The sequence below is a fragment of the Cygnus olor genome, chromosome 1 (assembly GCF_009769625.2).
Source record: "Cygnus olor isolate bCygOlo1 chromosome 1, bCygOlo1.pri.v2, whole genome shotgun sequence".
In the NCBI taxonomy this organism is placed as follows: domain Eukaryota; kingdom Metazoa; phylum Chordata; class Aves; order Anseriformes; family Anatidae; genus Cygnus; species Cygnus olor.
Genome location: NC_049169.1, coordinates 15,351,098 through 15,373,226, shown reverse-complemented (window position 1 = coordinate 15,373,226; position 22,129 = coordinate 15,351,098). Strand labels below are relative to the sequence as shown.

Genomic DNA, 22,129 nt, shown 5'->3' with positions numbered 1-22,129 from the left:
GGACTTCAAGAGGTCACCCTGTCTGAAGTCTGGCTGAAAGCAGAGCAGGCAGAGCAGACTGCTTAGGGCCTTGTTCGGCTGAGTTCCCCCCATCTCCAATGCCAGACATTCCACAGACTTTCGGGGTCCTTCTTCTAGTGCTCGACCACTCTTGACAATAGAAAACTGCTTTTAATCACAAGTTCCCAGGTTTCAGTTTGTACCTGTTGTGTCCTGATACTCCAGTGTGGATCCACTGAGGAACGTTCACTCCACCTTCTCGACTCCTTCCAACTAGACAGCTGGAGAAAGCAATAGTCTTCCCCTCCACTTCACTTCTTAGGCTGAAGCTGAGCACCTTCAGTACCAGCTTGTATGTCACACGGTTCAGTGCCCAGCATTCTTGGTGCCTCTCTGCAGTACTGCAGTATGTCGATGTCTGTTTTACAATGGGGAGCCAAAACCCTACGTGGTCCTGCAGCTGCAGTCCCACAGGCACCAGACGGGGGGAAATAATCATTTCTCTTGGCCTGCTGGCTACACCCTTGCTATTACAGCCCAATAAACGATTGGCTGTCCACGAGGACCCCCAGGTCCTTTTTGGTGAGGCTGCTTTTTACCCTGCCAGTTAGTCCCCAGCCTGTACGCTCTATGGGGTCATTCTATCAGATGCAGGACTTGCCATCTGCCTTTGCTGAACTTCACGAGGCTTCTGCCAGCACATTTCTCCAGCCTGTCCAGCTCCAACTGAACAGCAGCGCTGCCCTCCAAGACATTAGCCACTCTGATTTGGACTTTAACAGTCTGCAAGCTTGCTAAGAGCACACTAACTCATCATACAAGTTGTTAATGAGGTCATTAAACAGTATTGGGTCCAGTACCAATCCCAGAGGGACAACAGCTGGAACGTACATCACTAATCACCATCCTTTGAGCCTGGAGATCCAGTGAATTTTCCACCCTCTTTTTTTTTTTCCCATCTCCCCAGACCATTTCTCTCCAGTTAGGCTATCAAGATACCAAAACAGATTGTCACAGGCCTTGCTAAAGGCACACAACAGCCACTGCTCTGCCCTTTATCCACATAGCCAGCCATTTCATCACAGAAGGCAACAGGAATGATCAGGCATGATGTCTGCTCAGTAAACGTGATGGTTTTTCCTAGTCACCATAAGGCCATTTCCAGGGTCATAAAGGTTACGGAAGATTTGCTCCACAACCTTTCCAAGGACCGAGGTGAGGCCACTTAGTCTGTGTTCTCTCCTCCTTGAAGACAGGTGAGACACGTGCCTTTTTGCAGTCATCAGAAACCTCCCCTGATCACCAGGATCCTTCAAAGACGACAGAGCACAGCTTCACAGTAACCCTGGCTGTTGCGTGGATTTGTTCTAGGATACTGCACATCCTTCTGCATGTGTTCACTCTAGGATCCTACAGATTTGTGTATGTCCACTTTGCTTAAGTCCTCTCCAGCTGTACCTGCTGCGGGTAACGTTACATTTCCCGCTGACCCTCCTAGAACTGGGAGGCCAGAGAGCAGATGTTATGAGCAAAAAGCAAGGCAACGTGAGGCTGGTAATGAGATACCCAATGCCTCAGTCTTTTCTGTATCCTTTGTCATTCAGTCCCCTGCCTGACTAGCAGTTGGCCCATGTTTCCTTTCCACATTTTCAGCTTTGCACCCACAGCCTCCTTGCTGGCAGGGCTGCACAAGAAGCAGAGAAGTCCTTGATTTAGTGTAAGGACTTTTATACAACAACATTGCTGTGTTATCAACATTATTTTTCTCCTAAATCCAAAAGACAGCACCATACCAGCTACTATGACGAAAGTTAACTCTGTCCCAGGCAAACACAGGACACTCTGCAACTGTGCACAAGCTTCTAAAGCCTCTTTTTGTTTCTCGTGCTTTACACATTTGTGTTCAAACACTGAAGACTGGCCTCCAGTTGTTCTGCTTTCACAAGGGATGTATGAGAGCCTTCCTCACTGTGTTGACTTTCTGACACTTCCCAGCTTTTCCCCAAGCCGTCACTTCTCTTGAGAGCACGTTGCTCCCCTGACATACCTAGTTTAAAGCCATTTGCAGTTTCACACTCTTGCCCCACTTCATCAGAGACCCTCTTCCTCTAAGGTCCCATGATCGCAGAAGCCAAAGCCCATACACTAAAATCACCCACACACTAACCCGATGGATGCATCCGCTCCGCTTGAGCCTTTTTCCCCCCCTCACTAAAACTGAAATGAACTCCACTTGTGTCCTCCTGTCCTTTCCCCTTGCTCTCAGAGCTTTGTAGTCCCTTTTCATACCCAAAGATGCCCAAGTGGATGAGCAGCACTGGTTAACAGGGGGCCGAGCAGACCTTGGCAGTCTCTCCACTTCAGAGACATCAAGTCACGTTAGTGGATGGGCATCTCTGTCCTACCTGGAGGACAGTCTTGGGTAGCAGCTATGACCCTCCTCTTCTCTGTGCAGATACTTGACAGATGGAGACTCAGCTGGCCCCGTTACCTCCCCTGACTGGAGGTCATTTTCCTCATCTGTTCCCAGTGGTCTGCAATTGCTGGACCACAGATGGAGGAGTTTGTTGTATTACCAGAAGTAACAAGCCTCCAGCCTCCCCCATCTTGGGAATTTCCATCTACCCCTTTTTTGGGATTCTCCACTCAGCCACTGTGCTAAAATGAACCAAAAGCGACCCAAGGAATGAACCAGGAACATCCAAGTACCTATTCACAGGTACAAGTGGCCTTAACTTGGTTAGGTGGCGGTAGTAGGATATGACAAGGAAACCGAAGAAATACTTCCCTCCCCCTGTCTTCTGATAAACATTGTATCTGTTTAACAGATAAGCAAAACTACTAAGAAAAGTCATGCTCTAGCCATTATAGTAGGAGTATTTAGTTCTCAATCTTTGTGAAAGGCCAGTAGCCCCCAAAAGACCTTCGGCAGACCTCTGTAAGTGCACAAGTTTTCTCCACAATTATATCTATTATGGCCACCTGACAAGTTTTCTTCCCTGATAGTGGGAATACGGTCCTGGGGGACCAGCCTCTAACTCTAGTCCAGGACACAATCCAGCTACTCCTCACTTGGAGCAGACATCAAACACACATTTGTGCATATTTACTTAACCTTTCTGCAGGAAGATGAAGAACATGATACATTCCTATCACCTTTGCACAAGGCTACAGATGACTGTTTTTTTTCCTCCATTTTTCCTGCTCAAGTTTTGTATGAACTTCTCCTTGAAGCTTCTTTATGTACAGCGTCCCTCCTAAGCTCCTCCTTGTAATGATTAACTAAGATAGCCACACATTAGTCCAAGGAGAACAAGTTCATCACAAGTCTCTGTAATTCCAGGCATTTTCTTATTCTGTGTTCCTCTTGCATATCCAGAGGATGTCAAGCAACTCAAAGAACTGCAGAAGAGGGTCAGCATCGCCATCAAATGTAGTAAATCTTCTGACCACCATTCCCGTTCCTATTCATTCATGTTATCTGTCCAATTAGTTCATGTGCTGCTTGTCCAGCTGTGAAGATTTGCAGGTTGCCATGGCTACTGGAAAGATTTGCAGATAGTCTTGGCTGCTACTGAGCAGTTCAAACTTGTCCTCTCTGTTACCCTGTGTTACTGCCTGTATTCAAACATCTTGAAAGGGATACCACACTATCACAGCAGGCCAGCTGCCACTAAGTGCTTGATGTGAAATAATATCTGAAACTTCCCTTAGAATCTGGAACTTTAAGCTTTAGATGAAATGGTTAAAGTCAGACTCCAGTTTTGCTTCTTAACACAGCAGGATGCAATAAAATAATCTTAATATGTTGCAAGCTGGCATTAACAGTGCTTTAGTTTTTGACCTTTTTAATTCGTTTTCCTTGTTCAAAAAAAAAAAAAAAACACAAAACAAAACAGGACATATATGTAATGAAAAAAATTAGTACTCCCTGAAGAAGCTTCTCCTGCAAAATGTTTTCTCAGACATTCCAAAAATGTTGCTTTCCATGTGTTGCTCGCATATCCTTCCAATATTCAAACATTTGTAAGTGATTATTTCCCCTGATCTTGTTTACCTCATAGCCAATCTGCTTGCATTTAATTTTTTTAATCTCTTGAAATCAGCCTTCTGATCTTTTTTTCTAGTTGCATTACTTTGTGCAATAGCTCCTGTAAGAAATCTGCTACGTAGAAATTCAAAAAGCGTTATACTTACAGCCACAGAAATAAGGAAAAACCTGAGATATAGAGGTTTCTTTGTGATCGGAAGAGTTTCATATGAATATGATCAATGGCATTGGTATTGACATTTGCAACCTTTTCAGTCACCTGAATGGCCGAGTACTTTCTAACTTCTCTAATAGCATCTGTAAACAAAAAAAGATTGTTCTTAATCATATCTGTGAGTATGCACACATGATTAACCAGACATAGAACTAGAAAGAGGTATTTGCACTTTTTGCTCAGCATACAGGCAGAGTGCAAACAGTAACATCAGTCATGTGAGTGACATGGTTAGTGACTTGGCAGTGCTACATTAACGGTTGGACTAGATGATCCTAGAGATTTTTTCCAACCTAAATGATTCTATGTTACCCATCCATTTTAAAGACAGGTCTTGATAAATCACTGAAGCAATAACACATTTCCAGGGACATGCCAAACTATTACCCAAAACATGCTTGAACAGTTATTTCCAACATTCGCACTCATCCACCAGGAACCTGGCCAAAGCAACACATTCTACAAATGCTACCGGAGACCCAACAGTGTCAAAAAGTCACTGCTGACAATGTGAATTAAAACCCAGCCAGTGGACAAACAATAAGAAAATGGAAAGGGAAGGAAAAAAGAAGAGATGCCTTTTGAAGCATTTACCTCACATGGAATTTGTTAGATGAGCACAGTAGTAGTATCTACTTTTATGCTTAAACCACATCACAAAAAAAATATTTCTATAACATCCATCAATATAGAAAGCCTATAGTAACACAGATTTGAAGTGAAACTCTGAACAATGCAGCGAAGGCTAAGACCAAACAAAATACCATATCCCCATGCTCTGTGAAGAATCTAGACCTGCAGTAATCTATTATCTCATTGCTGCTCTACTTTGTCTCAAATCTCTCTCCCCTCTAACATAAATGACCATCTCCAAAGAAAGCTTGGGTTAAAGTTTCCAATTGGATTTCAAAGAGAGTAAAAAGAAATCCACCAGTTTTCAATCTCAAGCCATTTACTGAAATATCTACTTCTAGGGATACTAAAGATCTTCTAATAGATATAAAAAGTTTATTTGCATTTCCACTACTTTGTTCATTATTAGGAGTATAGAATTGCAATTTAGCCTGACTTTGTTATATATGCAGTACATTTTTATGTTTCTCTCAGCAGCAGCTTGGAATTAAACGGCATTTTCCTTGTAAGGCACTGGAAACAATCCCCTACTATCCATGTGGGAGAATTATTTCCACCTCTGAAATAAAGGAGATACCACACAAACCAATCAGGACAGACATTACGTGAATTCAGGCAGACAGTCATCAGTCAAGCTCCAGTTTCACTTAAGCTTTACTCCTCCTTTAGAGACCTCAGGCTTTAACAAGCGTAGCCAACAGCTGTTTAATATCTGTGCTGAGTAGAAGTACTCAAATAGCCCAGGGCTTTGACATATTCTGGCACATTATTTCAACAGCAGCTGAGAGAAAGAGTGCCATCTACTGCAGGTTGAGCAGCTCTGCCACGTACAGGAATCAAGCCTTCTGCGTAAGAAAGTGAAACCAAGCAGCAGCCGAGGCCAAACTCCCTTCTTCCTCTTCATTCACTCCCATATTACTACTGTATTTGGATTCCCAGCACAAAATCTATGTGTGTCCTCTCCTCTTCCATTCTGTTGTAGAACTTTTAAAGAAATACATTAGGCTTGAATCTGTGCAAATTATCTACTGCCATGAATTCCATATACCAGCTTATTTTTTCAATTTATTAGAAAGTTATTTAACACTTACCAAGAAACAAGATGATCAGTAAAACTATTATTGTAAGGAACATCTTGTTCCAAAAAATGGCTATTTTGCTCCATAGAGGAATCATAAAAATCTTCTGCCATCTGTAAAATAGCATTGTGTTATTCAAAATAATTAAACACTAGAAGAAAAGCATAATAACCTCACAGAAGAAAGCCTTGTTATTGATATGAGACTTAAGTAAGGTCTCTAAACAGCTGTTTTAACTGCAATATAATTTAGATTAGGTATATATAATTTTCAATAATTCAACTTGCTAGGTTTTTTTTTTCCCCATCTCATTCTCAATACAGGCAAAGACAGTTGGTTCAACACAAAAACATCTCATATGGTAGCAGGTACTCTCCAGATGTGTTTTATTTTAGATTTTATTTTAGCATTACTTCGTGTTTGTTCCTGACCACGATAAATTCAGGGATGGGGTGAAGACTGTAAAATCTGTCATTTTTCTACCCAACTATACTCCTTGTTGCCAAGTTAAAAACAAAAACCAAACCAAAACACCCATGAAACCAACCCTTCATGAATTAAGATTGTCTCTACCATCTTTCTTCAGAAGGGTCATCTTTTACATTGATGAGTCTGCATAATTATAAAGTAGGACTTACTACATTCTAACATACAAGTGACAATAAAAGGACAAGTCTCACGTTTATATTTTATCAAGACCCTCTTTCAAGAGCATCAACTTGTTGGCTAATGAAATAGCTTCAGACAGGAAGAGCTGCAAAAGCGGTAACGACCACTTATTTTTCTTTCAAACAACCATCTCTTTAATATTACTACATGGAGAGATCTGTAAGAATTCACACTTACAGCACAAATGAAGAACATCTGGGATGCTCAAATGAATTTAAACCCAGAAGAGAAAACAACAGACCAGACAGCTCTCTTTGCTGCAGGTTAGAATCAGTGCTACTGCATAAATAAATACCTACTTTTGCTATAAGGGATGTAATGCAGGCACGCTAGTCAGCATCTAATTAACCAGGTAACGTCTCCAGATTTTGTTAGGACTATTTACATTTTGCAGAGAACATCAGAATTTGTCCTCTAAGTAGTTTCCAATCTACTATGAACTTAACTTAGATAGTAGCATCACCTCCAACAATGTTCTGCACCAGAAAGAATAAAGAGTTATTATTTTAGCATTGTATGCACAATTATTCCATTCAGACCTTTTGGTATAATCTCAATTCTTTATAGCAGACAGCCACAGCCTGTATCAACCAAAAAGCTTACTTTAATTAAGCCAAGTTACAACTCAAATGAAACCTACTTGTTAACTCTTTAAATATGTGATTCTTCATGTCTTGTACTAATCTCCACTTAAGAAGTGATTCTCTGATGTAAACATCTTAGACCAACTGTACTGCTAAGTTATATCAAGGCTAAAAATTCTCTCTCTTTACTGCAAAGTATACCTACATTATATTCTCATGCTTATTTTTCCCTCTACAAGTAACATTAACATTTATTAATGCTGTATTGCCTTTTGGTGACAGAAGCCACATAAATATAATCCTTCCAAATTACAATACTGGCCACCACTATAGATGTTGCAATCACCTGGCAGTCCAATTCTGTCTTTTTGGGTACCTGCATTTTTATATTGTCAATCTACTTGTTCCCCAGGAACTTAAAATCTTTTTAGCAAATTTGAAGAGGAGTTCATTACCCAAAAAACCGCACAGGCACAAGAGATGCAAACAACCTGTTTCTAGACTGATGAGGAAACCGAAACTTTGAAGAACAGCAGTTTCACATTTCTCTAGCTGTGCATGCTTTGCCCTGTGACAGAACCAGCTCTCAGGTTGCCAAGATGCGTAAAGCAGAACTGCTGCCCTCCAATACTCTCACAACAGCTACACCTAATCTTTAACCCTACAAGATTCCTGTGGCAGTTTTGTTAACAAGATAATTGACCACATCACAAAGGATAAAACTATTTAATTATTTCAGAAACTATTGTTTGAAATAATAACTGAATGCCACAAATCAAACATAAAATGAATCCATTGTATGTTACTAAAAGCACTGTTTTTAAAGTTTAAACAATTTTTGGTAGCTGAATTTGCTTTTCAGTTTCAAAGACTCAATTGAGGTCCTATTTAAGTCATAAGTGAAACCTGTTTCAGTCCTCTTAATGTGTCATCAGCCTGAAGAAACTCTTGCAGCTAGTTGCCTCACATAAGCCATTATTATTAATAATCTGATTACAACTCCCACAATGCTTTTCCCTTCTTACATACGGTTGCACTTCTGATTAGAATACAGAAGAAAACACGGAAACTCAACAATCTATGTCGTAATGCTGAAAATGCTGTTGAAATGCTTAAGTTGTGATACTGGCTGCAAAGGATTCAACCATTTTCAAGACTCTCCCATGAGTTTAAGTTGTCAAATTCTAACTCTGCACACTGCAATTTTTTGTTTTAGTTCTTTTTCCTTAACATATTACAGTATGCATTCTTCATTCTGAATATATCTAAAGATGCAGAAAAAACATTTATCAGTTTTATACAACACTGAGACAGCGGCAAATTTTCTGAACATTTTTTTTTAGTTACTAATATTCTGCAAAGAAATCACAACTGTTTCTTTAGCATCATGTTGAGAAGCTAGCTGTATTTCTTCAGAAGAAATAAAAAGAGCATTACCAAATTTGAACAGCTACTTAGAAGAAACAATCTTAAGGCAACACTACAAGCCAGGCCTCTGCATATAATGGGAGTAACTAACACATTCTGTTTCTGTTTATTTCTTTCCCTTACCAAGGGCGTTTGCACGAATGAATGACTTTTCTTAACGTTTATATTGTGTTCCAGACGTATTATTATTTTGTTCTGTTTATATACTTTTATGGAGGCTTTTCTTACAGTAGTCCTGAACCTTCTGCATCGAGCTGAAGCCTGCGTTTATTTTTGAACAAATGACCACAAATTTCTTACAAGCCTTTCTTACACGTCATATATATGGTTAGCTTAAATATCAGATGTGCCTTATCAGTTCTGCACCCACAATGCCTACTGCACACCAAAACGCTGGAGACTTGATAAACAGCTCTTGAGAAGGCCGCTGTGTCATCTCATTTCCTAGTTCATAGCAAGGGGAGGCAGAAAACGTCCTGCAGGCTAGCTGCTCCAAAATCGACAGGAAGACTTCCCCCTTACAGAAAGGAAGTGCACAGGGGTGGTCAGAAAAATTAACAGTGTGTAAAAAAAACGTTAAGCTCCTTCAGAAAGGCTTCGGTTTCCTGAAACTCCTGACACTGGTGGCCCAAGCAGCACGCTTAGATCCCAACTAGCTCACACTGCAGCAAAGCTGAACGTTTACAGAAAGGAAAAACGCAGAAAGCAGGTGAGAAGCACGCAGCAAGCTCCTACCTCAAGGGAGAAATAAACGGCAGGCAGAGCACGAGGATCACTACTACCTCGCCGTACAGGAAAGTGGCAACTGCCGTCCACTGGAAAGTCATCGTCCCCCGGCGGCCTGCGGGGCTGAGCGCGGCTCGGGCGGGCCCCGCACTGTCGAGAGCTGGGCTGAGTTTCAGAGAGGAAAAAAAAAAAAAAAACATTTTTAGGACAACTTAACGGGGGTGTCCCTGCAGTGCTGAGCTCCCCCCTGGCTCCGGCCGCTCGGCCGCAGGCGGCACGCTGTGGGCCGGCCTCCCCCATCGCCGCCGCAGCGCCCGGCCGGGCAGGGCCGGGGGCGGCCCCCGTGAAGCCCCCGCAGCCCCCCGGCTCCCTCCTGCCTCTCCCCCCGGCCCGGCAGACCCGAGCCCGTCCCGCCCCGCCCCGCTCCCCCCCGAGGCCTCCCGGCCTTCGCAACCTGCCGGGCTCCGCGGCCCGATGGCGGCGAGCCGCTCTGGAAAGGGCGGGGAGCGGGGCCTCGGAACGGGGAACTGGGAACGAGGCAGGGGGCAGACAGCGGGACCGCTCCTCGCCGCCGGCGCTGAGGGGAGGCGCGGCGGGCACGGCCGGCGGGACGTGGGGCGGCACCGGGCTGACTGACACGGCGGGGAGCCGGGGGCGGTGCCGAGCTGGGCGCCCGACGGGGGGGCGCGGGGGGCCTCAGTCTCGGTTAGGGACGGGACGGGGCGGGAGGGCCCCCGCTGGTGCCGCCCCGGTGGGGCTGGGGTCCCCCCGCAGTCTCTGAAGGCATCGCAGGTGCCTGGGGTGGCGCCCCGGGTTTCGGCTCTGGACGGGGAATCAGGACTGGGGGTTCGTGTGGGGCGGCTGGAACTCCAATCCCTGGTGACAGGCTTGAAAATACTCAGGGACCACTCCTCTGGTGGAAAACACAAGGATCTACACGCTAATATTGGTTAAAATCAACACCTTTTTTTTTTATATTTAGGCAACAGCTAGAAGCATTTTACTGCAAGAACTTGCTGTGATCATAGTACCGCTTCATGATTTGAGCTTATTCGATCAAGGCCTTTGACTCTGCGACTCCACTCTCTAATGTGCTCATTAGTTTCTGAAGTTCAAGTGAAATGCTGCTTCCCCTCTTCCCCCTGGAAGCATTGCACTTCCCTAGTATGTGGAGATCGTGTAGAGCTGTATTCACAAAGTGCTGCCATTATTCATAAAGACACCACAATATCAATCAAACAAGGCCTCAGGCACTGTCAAACAGGTCTGTTTGGACCTCACAAATAAAACTACATTCCTTCAAAAAATCCTCTTCTGTCCTCTGTTGGGTGTGGTGCTTTTCACCAACATAATGAGGCTCTAAGCATGTTATCTCCATGCATTGTTACCGGTTTTCCCATTTCTCAACCATTTTAGCCACCCTTGCAATTCCCCTTTGCTGCCTCCGAGTAACCCTCCCCTCATTGCTTTTCCCCATTGTTTCCAGTCGTGCTATATCTATACCCACATTCAGTATTTGATCCCATTACTTAGGTAATCTAGGCCTCGTGGTATTACTGAGGTACTGACACAGTTATAGGGCGCTGTAAGCCCTGAAAATTTCTAGTCCTGAAGGGACCACCAAAACTTCAGTTATTTGTGTAGTTCGGCTGTTTTTCACATAAATCCTGCTTAACCACAGAGCCCAGACAGCAGTGTGTTGATTTGCCTGTGATCAAAACAGCCCCTGGGATGCTCATCAAAGAGGTTACCTGGCCTAGATGAGCATGATCAACCCTCTTGACACAACTGCCTGAGGGGCCTTGGGGAATTCTGTCCCAATTAATTTCCATCAAAATGACTACTTCATTCAGTTCTGGGGCCCCTGACATAGGAAGGACATGGACTTGTTGGATTGAGTCCAGAAGAGGGCCACAAGAATGATCGAGGGGCTGGAGCCCCTCTCCTATGAAGGGAGATTTAGATTAGACATGAGGAAGAAATTCTTTACTTTGAGGGTGGTGAGGCCCTGGCACAGGCTGCCCAGAAAAGCTGTGGATGCCCCATCCCTGGAGGTGTTCAAGGCCAGGCTGGATGGGGCTTTGGGCAACCTGGTCTGGTGGGAGGTGTCCCTGCCCATGGCAGGGGGTTGGAATGAGATGATCTTTAAGGGTTCCTTCCAACTCAAACTATTCTATGATTCTATGACACAGATCAAATAGTGTGAGTAATAGCTCTTTGTTTCTCTAATCTATTGGAAGTGAACTGGGTTAGGAAGTGTTTGTATACACAGTTCGGAGCAGTTGTTTACAGCTGCTCTCAATGTGAAATCACTTGCATTTAAATTTTCCCAGGTCTGTGGCTTGGGGATTATGTCAGTGTGTTAATGTTTTCCTAGTTGCTGCCAAGCAATATCTGGATGAAAGGTTATATCCCAAATAATTGTTTATCCATAGCAAATATCGGACAGTAATACAACCAGCCATTTCAATCCAATCTACACTATGGAAACAGCCTGGGTTTTAAGAAATATTTCTAACATGTTTTCATAAACATGTAATCAGAAGCATTGACAAAACATAACCTCTTAATATGTCCTGGTTATTACATTTTAGCTATTGGCCTACAGCCATTATGCTTTATTGAAGCTGTTAAAATGTTATTAAAGACTTTCCTTTAATTCCAGAGCAGTTTCCATTTCTGAGCTGCTTACTCACCTCTTACTAGCACTATAGGCTGCCCTCCCAGTAGCCCAGTTGCATACATCTGCACAACCTCACTGCCAGAGAGTCTGAGTCTGCTTTTTCACTTCAGGGGCTCTGTAAGATCTCTGAAAGGTAACTGCTGTGTGTGCTTCGACTGCAACTGCCGGGTGTTCCCACTAACCTGGGATGACATCCAAGGTAGCTGAGGAACAAAGTAACTTTTTGAAAACTGAAAAGCTGTTAGAAAATGGAAAACTGAGTACCTGATGATGTTACAAATAACATAACCAGGGAAGGAATACGCCTGATGGCTTTAAACTCATAGTTTTCCCATATTCAAAAGGCTTATAATAAGAAATAAAAACCACACTAAAACTGGAATATAAATAACTAATTGCCATAGGGGTATCTTTAGCAATTTATGTATATATAAACAGTATAGGCTGTTTGAAATATGGCTTTAAGACTCAAATTTTGCAGTTTATTCTGTGTCAACACAGTGAAATGCGTTCAGATGCAGACAAAATTGATAAGGGGAAGGAGGTATACAAATCAACTATCAACCATTCATTTCACCTACAAAAAGGGATGATAAACTTCCGTCGACTATTATGATCCATAATTGGCCAGATCAAGCACTCCTTAATTACTAACAATATTAACTGTACTTCAGGCAGAAATCTCTATGATTGATATCACACAGGCATAACAACTGCTGCCTTCAAAATCATCATGTATTCAGTTCCTAAATAGGTCAAGGTATTTCAAGTCTTCTAAAATACCATTTCCCCACCAATAAGTCTTGCATTTGTGTTATTTGATTATAATAAATAACTTTGCTCCTCGTGGCTAACAGGGAATTTCACAGCAAATGGTAATTTGGTTGCCAAATCATAAAAATCTTACGTAAATGCTAACACAAGACTTGATTAATACTTTCAAGAATCCCTTTCCTATACAAGTCAGTTGTGTAGCTTTACTTTTTAATTTTGATGCAGAAGGCTCAAGACAATTTCAGAACTGAGAATTACACCATAGTAGGATGAACACGAGACTGGAAATTTAGCAGTACAAAATACAATGTCATGCAGTTAGGTAATAAGAACTGCTGTAAAGTTGGGACCTCATAAACTACATGTAAAGGCTCAGAGAAACATTAGTTAAAGAAAAGCAAGGCATTAGAAAGTGATGTATTAATGCCGTTGTAGAAGACACCACTGGCATGTCATTTGGAATGCCATATGTAATTCTGCTCATCTCACTGCCAAGAGAACCTAACAAGCCAGAAGAATGAAGAAAGTAGTTGTCTGAAGGAATGGAGAACCTAACACGCTAAGAAAGGTTGAAAGAGATTGTCTCAATTACCCAGGGACAGCAAAGCATGTCTGTGGTTTTTCATTTGCTAACGCATCAGGAGGATGACCATATCAGAAGAGCTATGTAACTTTGCTGTCCTGAATAGTGAACTAGACTTGATGACTCATGTCATGCCTTTCAAATGTGGTAAACCTAAATCAGTGCATATTCTCTAAGAAAAATGAACCAGTCCTTTATGCCACTGCATAAAAAACATGTGAGAACTTAGATATCTATACAATGGATTTGGGAAATGGCATCAAAAGCAACACACCCTCCACCACGTTGTCATAGTTTATAGTGTAATAAACAAATTACTATTGTATATGAAAACAAGTAATTTATTAAGAAAATTCAGAACTATTCACTTGTATATTCATGGAAGTACTTGAGTTAGAAAACGAAGAAAATTCTTGTATGAATTTCAGTGTAAACATAGAAAGGAAACAAATTATCTGATTACAAATGATTGTACTGCACAGATTTGTGAAATTTCCTCTGCAGAACAAATGCAGCTGGTGTGCAATGTTATTATCTTGTTCTAATTTTCACTGTTTTTCTCCTATTCAAAGATCCAAAGCCAAGTGGCCGTCATGCTTTGATAAGCAACATGCCTGCAGGCAGAAAGGATGTAGGAGCCCCACTGGGAGAATCTGTCAGCTTTTCTTTGACCTATAAAGTTCTGGTTTGGTAGATGATTGCTTTAATCTTTTATATGATTAGTATATAGTAGATAATCAATACCGTATTCGGTTACATTGAACTTTCAGGTCTTATATTCTAGATTCAGCTAGGTCTGTACTTCGTTTAAATTATCTCTTCAGTTTACTCTTTCCTTCTTTCTGTCATTTTATATGCATTCCAGGTTTCTTTCACTATATGGAAGTATAGAATTTTTCTGAGTTATAAATAAGTTTGGAAAGTTTTAGATTGCAAAAGGAACATCTAATTTCAGAGGGTACTACATCGAGCTTCAAGGTTTCAGTCTTTTAGCTTGAAAAGTCTACTCAAAGTTAAAAGCACATCTTATGTCAGTTAAAGCAAATATTTCTATAATTGCCCCCTTTGGATTCTTTTGGTCTGAAAATCTTGGTATTACTTATGAGCAGTCTTGATTTTAAGAAGTTTCACTTTAAAAAAGCCTTAGGTTTGCTAACATATTGCTGTAAGCAATTGTCTGGTAAAAAATTAAATTACTGGAGTCTTACAATAGTCAATCCTCTGTACAGTCATGTATTGTAAATAGAATTATGCATTTGTGGAATATGGAGTGAAATATGATATAAAAATACTAAAAATATAAATTATCAGCCTGATCATGTTAAACTGTATTGAAAAATATTTACATGGTTATGAATTTGGCTAATAAGTAGAAGCCCAAGTAAAACTGTAACAATATATCAGCAATTGCAAAATACAAGTTTACATACAACTAAAATACTTTCAGTTAGCACACACCATAATGATCATTCAGATAATCTAGAACTGCTGAGGTACTTGATAAAACATTAAAAACTTTTTTTTCTTGTTTTGAAGTTATCCGTTCCATCATGTACATTAAGTGGTGGTGAAAACATGTAAAAGGAGTTCCATGTTCAAGAGCAATGTTAACCCAGTCCTGGATGCACTTCAAAGGTGTTTCTTCATATCCTGCAAACATTGCCGGATTCGCTAAGAGTCCTCGAGCCACCATTACACCTTCAAATTGCAAATTAAACACGTAAGTTACATTATAGTTAAATTTAACATTACTGCTTTTATAGCACCCATTTTATAGCAAACATTAGGACAACTAATGGGAGAACAACAGGGATGAGTATTATATATTTATACCAAAGAAATCAGTTTAACAACCCAATCCCCATAGTACCTACATCACCTGACATATTCTTACAGAAATTCTGAAGCAAAACACAGGACACAGACACCTTTCTTCCCTACTTTTTAAAAAACAATTCAAAAGTATTTTGTTTTTATTCATTACACACATATAAACCCATCTTTTTAACACAAAATTATGATGGAAAGACACAAGAGTAGTAAAATGCTGAAGTTATTTTTAGTGCAGCTCAGCTGATTCACTGACCTAGAATCATTCTTCCATTAACAGCTTACTTGCTCAGTTATAGAGATCTCAGGGTTCTTAGTCTGCAGTAAATCTTTGCTTTCTGAATAAGCCAGTGTATTTGCAACTATATTCCCAAATTGTTAGATAAATCCGGCCAAGTTCTATTGCAATATTTCGGCAACAAAGGGATTTTCCTGCACTGTCAACACGTAATCTGTCACACTTAGTCTCTTCTCACAAAATAGGATGATCAAAAACAAGAATGATTTCTGGACTCTACATGACAGAAAAAAAATCCACAAAGTTTCTAGTTTATATTTATTATATTTGTATCTACATTATATTTTGATCTATAGGTTGATATTTTACATTTTTGTTATTCAAGAAAGTCAGATGGGATACAAGAACATTCTTTTGTTATATGTTTTCTTCCTGCTTTATATTGGTGGGGAAAGCCACTGTAGCAGCATGGCAGTTTGGTGCAACTAGTTTCTAAATACCAATGATATCAAAAGAAACCTGCCACATGAGCTCTTCCTAAATGATGACACTAAACTGGGAGGTGTGGTTGACTCCATCAAGGGTAGAGGGGCCATGCAGAGAGATCTTAACAATATGAAGTTTAATAAGAGCGAGTGCCAGATTCGGCACCTGAAAAGGGGCACCCCTGGCTATACGTACAGACTGGGGGGCAAGAGGCTGGAGAAGCATAATTATTCTATGATTCTGTGATTCCTTATGACACTAACTACTGTTCTCTGTCCTTTTATACTCTAGCTGTAAGACTCAAAGTGTGTAGATCCAGATCCCTTCTTCGAGATATATACTGAACTTGTATGTTGGCTTGGAACCACAGACAGTTGCAGGAATCTGTTGTGACCAAGTAATTGCAGGGCAATCCTTTACCCCAAAATTTTACCACTGAAGGGTAAGGCAAGGTAAAATCTATTGCTGTGTGCAGGAAGTAGAGGTTTCTAAGTTAAATTTACTGTTCTGTAAAAAGATGATCGGCTCCATAAAGAGATAGAATGGATGTCTGAAGGTCCCTCCTGAACTCCACTACCAAGTGATGACATAGCATAATTAAGCAAAGAGCTCCAAAATCTATTTGTGGCTTTGAACAACAGTGCTCTGGTGCTTTGATGATTAGCAGTGATTCTGCTTATTAGTTTATAAGGCACCTAAAACATCATCTTGCATTTGTCTCCTCAAAGAGTGAAAAGCACTGAAACTAGGTCCTAATTATAGCCAAAATAGATACTTAGAAATTTAATTTGTAAGTTTACTTAGAAAATAGCATGCATTTCATCTTACCATCTGCTCCTGTCAGGTGATGAACATTTTCAGCATCTTTTAAAGTTTTAATGTCTCCATTAGCCACAATAGGTATAGACAGGCTTTCTTTAATTACTTTAATTGCATCATAATGTACAGGCTGATGTCTTTCTTCTACGTTTCTCCCATGTACTGTAATCCATGAAACTCCAGTTGCTTCAGCTTTTTGACACAGGTCAACTGTTCTTTTTAAGTCTTCATGTATCCTAAAATTACAAGGAATAAAAACATTAGCTATTAAGTTACCTGAACTGTATAAAAACCCTCATCCATAAGGAAGAGTTACCAGAGATTAGTATAAATAAAGAAAATACTTCTGCTGGAAGGTAAAAACATTTTGTTTAATAAAGATATAAGAGTTTAACACTGAAATCACTATGTAATTTAGCATTTCCCAGTTATATCATATCTTTGAAGTATGCATGGTGAATTTTATTGAGATTAAGGTAAGGGTGCACAAAAGATTCTAAAATAATTGTCATTATTTTGCATAAGTTTGTGAAAAAAATCTGATTTATAATAATTCTCCTTTCCTAGGCAACTATAAACTGAATTGAAACTTAACCAACAAATATGCAAAAGCCACAGGAGATGTGAGGATAAACAGTGGATGAAGTGGATCAACAGTTTGTACAGGTTTAGAAAGTGATGAAGGGAAGCAGAATGTGTCCTTACAGCAGCTGTGGGGACCAGTTCCCAGCTTTGTTATCTTGCCTTTTATAGGCAACTACAGTTGTGGCTCTGGCCCGTAACAGCTCACAAAGTCCTTACAATTACAGACCACGCACTACTTTTCTTTCATGGAATCCAAAATCATTTAACTTGTACTTTCACGTCTTCTGGATTGCAAGAAAATTCTGGCAGCCACTCTGATATCTGTGTAAGTAGTCAAAGGCTGTGCTGGTGCATATGCCCTAACATATTCCTTTATCTTTAGAAAAGCATTAAAAGGATTTTTCCAAGTACCACAAGCAGCACTTACGTTAGACATACCTTATTTTAATAGATACCGAAAATCTAGGATTGTCGATCTGATTCCGCACATGTCTCACCATATCTTGAACTAGCTCTGGTTTATTTATCAAGCAAGCACCATAACCTTCTGCCATTGCCCATCTTTAAAAGAAAAATAACATTTGTATTCTACATTTGAAAAATGCAGATCAATTTCAGTCCAATACATCAATTTCTTTCTTTATAGCTTTTAGAATGCGTCGCTAAATAAACAGAGATAGTCATGGCTGTAGTTTCATGACGCATCTGCGCTGTGACACCAGCTTTCAGATCCTGGCTCAGTCTGTGTCTTCCTAACAGCATTTTGGACAAGTAACTAATCTCTTCCACTTCAAATTTCTATCCACAAAATGGGCTTGCAAGGAAGATAAATTAATATTTAATTAACAATAGTTTAGATCATACATAATACAAATAGTTTGATGTTTCCCTTTCCATCAGGTCATGGATTTCTTGAGAACACAGAATGACTTGGGATTGAAAAGGAAGATTTTCTTAAGTGGAATTAGAACCTGATTGCAATAACATCTTTTCCCTCAAGTGTAAAACAATTACTTTTGATTGAATAACTTTTGCTTTTACTGAACAGCAGCATTTTTTTTAGCTTTATTTTTGTGTGCCTTAAACTAATTTTTCTTATACAAGCAGATCAAGTGTATGCAGTTTTATGATACTGAAATCAGCATGCACATGAAATAAAGGACTCAAATGTAAGCATAAATTTTTGGCCTAAAAAGAAGTTAAAGTTTGGCATACTTGGTTGCAATTAGCTTAGAAAAAAATACACTTCCATTTGGAGGTCTCAGATCTCTGAAGTGTTTTCTCAAATACTGTCATTTTAAGCCAAGACAACCTAATTAGAATAGACAAATTAAGTATTTGGACCATTATATTATCTTTGCTTTCCTACATTTATTTTTGAGGGTTTTAGTTACAAAAAGACTGCCTGACAACCGTGTAATAAATGGTTCTCAATTGAACCTGTTAGTGAGAATCTTCATTTGTGCATTACTACTCTGTTTCATTGCCAAGACAAAATCTTTATCAATTTAAGTGAGAAGTAGATCTCTAATTCACTGCATTTATAAACCTAATGAAAGATGGAGGGAATTCTGTTCAGCACTTCCTGAATAATATAATACGTGTAATTATATTTTAGAGACTATCCTTCAATTGCCAAAGTCTGAGACGTCAGGGACTTGCCTTGGTATTTTGGGAACTGCCGCACTGTTTCTCAAGACACTCTTCAAATTATTTGCAGCAAAGCTCTTTTTCTGGGAGGTCAAATGCTGCAGAGTGGCATTAGTAATGCATACTTAACAGCTGTTAGGTAGACATGGACACTTGACTTCTAAGTCAACACTCAATATGTCAGAAATGAAAAAAGTTGAAGTTGGCAAACAAGCCTGGTTTTCCCAGTCTCACCACAGCGATTGGCATCTCAGAACATTCAGAATAGCATCTTGCCACACACACATTTCTAACTGACAGGTCAAAAAGCTGTTTCAATCTCCAAGTCTATTTTTAAGTTAAGTTATAAAAATGAAGGTCAGCATCCTTTTTTCTCAAATTATTTCAGCATATTTACCCCCTTTTCTTTCCCCCCATAACTTTACCTCTGAGGACAGCCACAGTTTAAGTCTATTCCATCTGCGAAAGGACAGACGATACGGGCAGCATCACATAAAACCTGCGCCTCTTTAGCAGCAAACTGAACAATCAACGGATTATCACCTACTCCAATGAAAAGATATTTAGAGATTAAAAAAAATAAAACAAAAAAACAAATCTGAATTTTGAATGTTTTATTATTTAAACGGTAGTGTTTAACTTTCTTAAAATTCTAAAAAATACATACTTGTTTACAATTGATAATTTCCTGTCAAAACCAATAATCTGTTTAAAAGCAGCATTATTAATTCAGTCTATTCAGAAAGTAACAATGGGAAAATAATTTCTTCAACTATTGTTCCGTCAGATCGCGTATTGTTCTTGGATGTTCTTAGACTGAGAACAGCTAAACATTAAAACCAAAATGAATAAAGACATCAATACTGCCACTGTATCTCCAACATTAATAATCTATCCATTCTCTAATTTGTTTATTGTTTTCCCCATTACACCTCCATTATTAAAATAAAATCTTAAAGGTCAAGTTACACTGTCATGTAATTTTTCAACTGATCCCCGCTGTTGCTATACTGAACTCTGAACGATGCATGCAGAACCAAATACACTCTATCACTCCATTTCAGCATTTTTTCATCTATTCTTCAGACCATAAAACAAGAACTCTTGTAAAAGCAGTAACAAATGAAGAAATGATGTCTTACAGGAGTAAGTTATACAGCAGACTGAAAGCAAACTCTGGGAAGAAAAAAAGAAGCTTCCTGAAGTGGGACACAGATGTAAGGCACAGATCATACTGATAGTCCAAAAAAATCCAGACTCAGTAAAAGATGTCAGAGAACCAGAAAACTGGGTATACTAATGAGGTGGCTTCCAGTCTCTGCTCCCAGGACTGTAACAAGTCCCGGATATAAAACAAGTGACTGTTTAGCGCGAAATCCATAAACCCAGTATTCACTAGATGAACAGACTACAAACAGCTGTGCTCTCTTTTGTGCCAGTTCCCCCTCCAACTGATCAAGGGAGTCTGGTGTTCCTTATTGCTATATAACCCAGTTCTGGCAGGAGGAGTAGGAAATATCTTCTCCCCCAGATGATTTTTTGGCTACTGAAGCGCTCTTTGCACAGGTAGGACATGTAGTTTTGACCTGTTGGCTGAGGGAGACCTAGGAAGAAGGAAGCCTGCTTCTTCTGTGTGTTCTAATCAATTTATTATTATCATATTATTATTTTAAAAAGGACTCAACAATCTTCTTCACTCCCAATGCTCTCCCACTGACAAAGGAAAAACAGCACTGAGAAGATGATAAAGGTGCTGGAGCATCTCTGAGGAGAGGCCGATAGACTTAGGACTGTTCAGTCTGGAAAAGACAAAGCTCAGGCGAAATCTTATCAGTGTATATAAATAACAGAAGGGAGGGTACAAAGAAGATGGAGCGGGGCTCTTTTCAGTGGTACCAAGGGACAGGACAAGAAACAATGGGCACAAACTGAAACACAGGAGGTGCTGTCTGAACATTTTCCTGAAGGTGTGATTTTTTTTTCTTTTTTTGAATACTGTGTGGGTGACTGAGCACTGGCAAACGTTGCTTGGAGAAGCTGTGGAGACTCTCTCCTTGGAGATCTTCAAAAGCTGCCTGGACGTGGTCCTGGGCAGCCTGCTCTGGGTGTCCCTGCTTGGGCAGGGGTTGGAGCTGCTGGCCTCCAGAAGGCCCTGCCAACTGTTCTGGGGTTCTGTGAGCCCTGGATCACAAATGAATAGAAGTAGCTAACCTCTATTCAGCAACCTTAGTGGTTACTAAACACATGCGTCTATCAAGTGAGGTGGGAATTCAGACATACACCTGTGTCCTAGACAGTTGATTACTCTACATACACTTTTTTTCTGTTTGAAATTGGTCAGATGCTTAAATTTCCCGAAGATGATACACGAAACTAAGCACCTGGGGCCAAAATACCACTTAATAGATATTTCAGTTCTTTACTGGATCTAGCCTCAGTTTGTTCAACATAAAGATTTTAAAAGGCAATTATAAAGGGGAAAAGAGAAGTCATACAAAAGTAGCCCATATCACTACAGTCTTTTGCCCCCCACTACAAGAAGGACATTGAGGTGCTGGAGCATGTCTGGAGAAGAGCAGCTGAGCTGGTGAGGGGTCCGGAGAAAAGTCTTTCAGGAGTGGCTGAGAGAGCTGGGGTTGTTTGGCCTGGAGAAAAGGAGGCTCAGGGGAGACCTCATCGTGCTGTACAATTACCTTAACGGAGGCTATAGTAAGGTGGGGATTGGGTTCTTCTCCCAAGCACCAAGTGATAAGACAAGAGAAAATGGCCTTAAGTTGCACCAGGGGAGGTTTAGGTTGGATATTAGGGGAAATTTCTTCACTGAGAGGGCTGTGCGGCATTGGAACAGGCTGCCCAGTGGTCGAGTCACCATCCCTGGAGGTCTTCAGGAAACGTGTAGATGTAGAACTTAGTGTGGTTTAGTGGTGGACTTCAGTACGAGGTTAAAGGTTGGACTAGATGATCTTAGAGGTCTTTTCCAACCTGAATGATTCTATGATTCTATATAATAATTCTATTATTAAGCAAATGAAGCAGAACAGTAAGTTTAGCTTTAGAGTATTCTCTATTTTTCAGCAGCCTTCCTGCTTCCCCTCCT

General features: G+C 40.4%; 1 protein-coding gene across 4 annotated transcripts in view; it reads right to left on the bottom strand.

The window, feature by feature from the left end:
• The window catches only part of DUS4L (dihydrouridine synthase 4 like), a 41,153-nt gene that overhangs the window by 14,974 nt on the left and 4,050 nt on the right, over positions 1–22,129 (bottom strand). The window contains exons 3-8 of one of the 4 annotated variants that reach the window (XM_040544758.1): positions 19,458–19,575; positions 17,821–17,943; positions 16,807–17,033; positions 9,394–9,499; positions 5,990–6,090; positions 4,198–4,348 (exon numbers count right to left, since the gene is read on the bottom strand). In XM_040544758.1, the coding sequence (XP_040400692.1) occupies positions 4,198–4,348; positions 5,990–6,090; positions 9,394–9,499; positions 16,807–17,033; positions 17,821–17,943; positions 19,458–19,575 (826 nt within the window). Of the gene's footprint in view, positions 1–4,197; positions 4,349–5,989; positions 6,091–9,393; positions 9,550–9,838; positions 10,017–13,749; positions 15,123–16,806; positions 17,034–17,820; positions 17,944–19,457; positions 19,576–22,129 lie in introns of those variants that run through there. The other 3 variants (XM_040544756.1, XM_040544757.1, XM_040544754.1) reach the window with 3 other exon arrangements.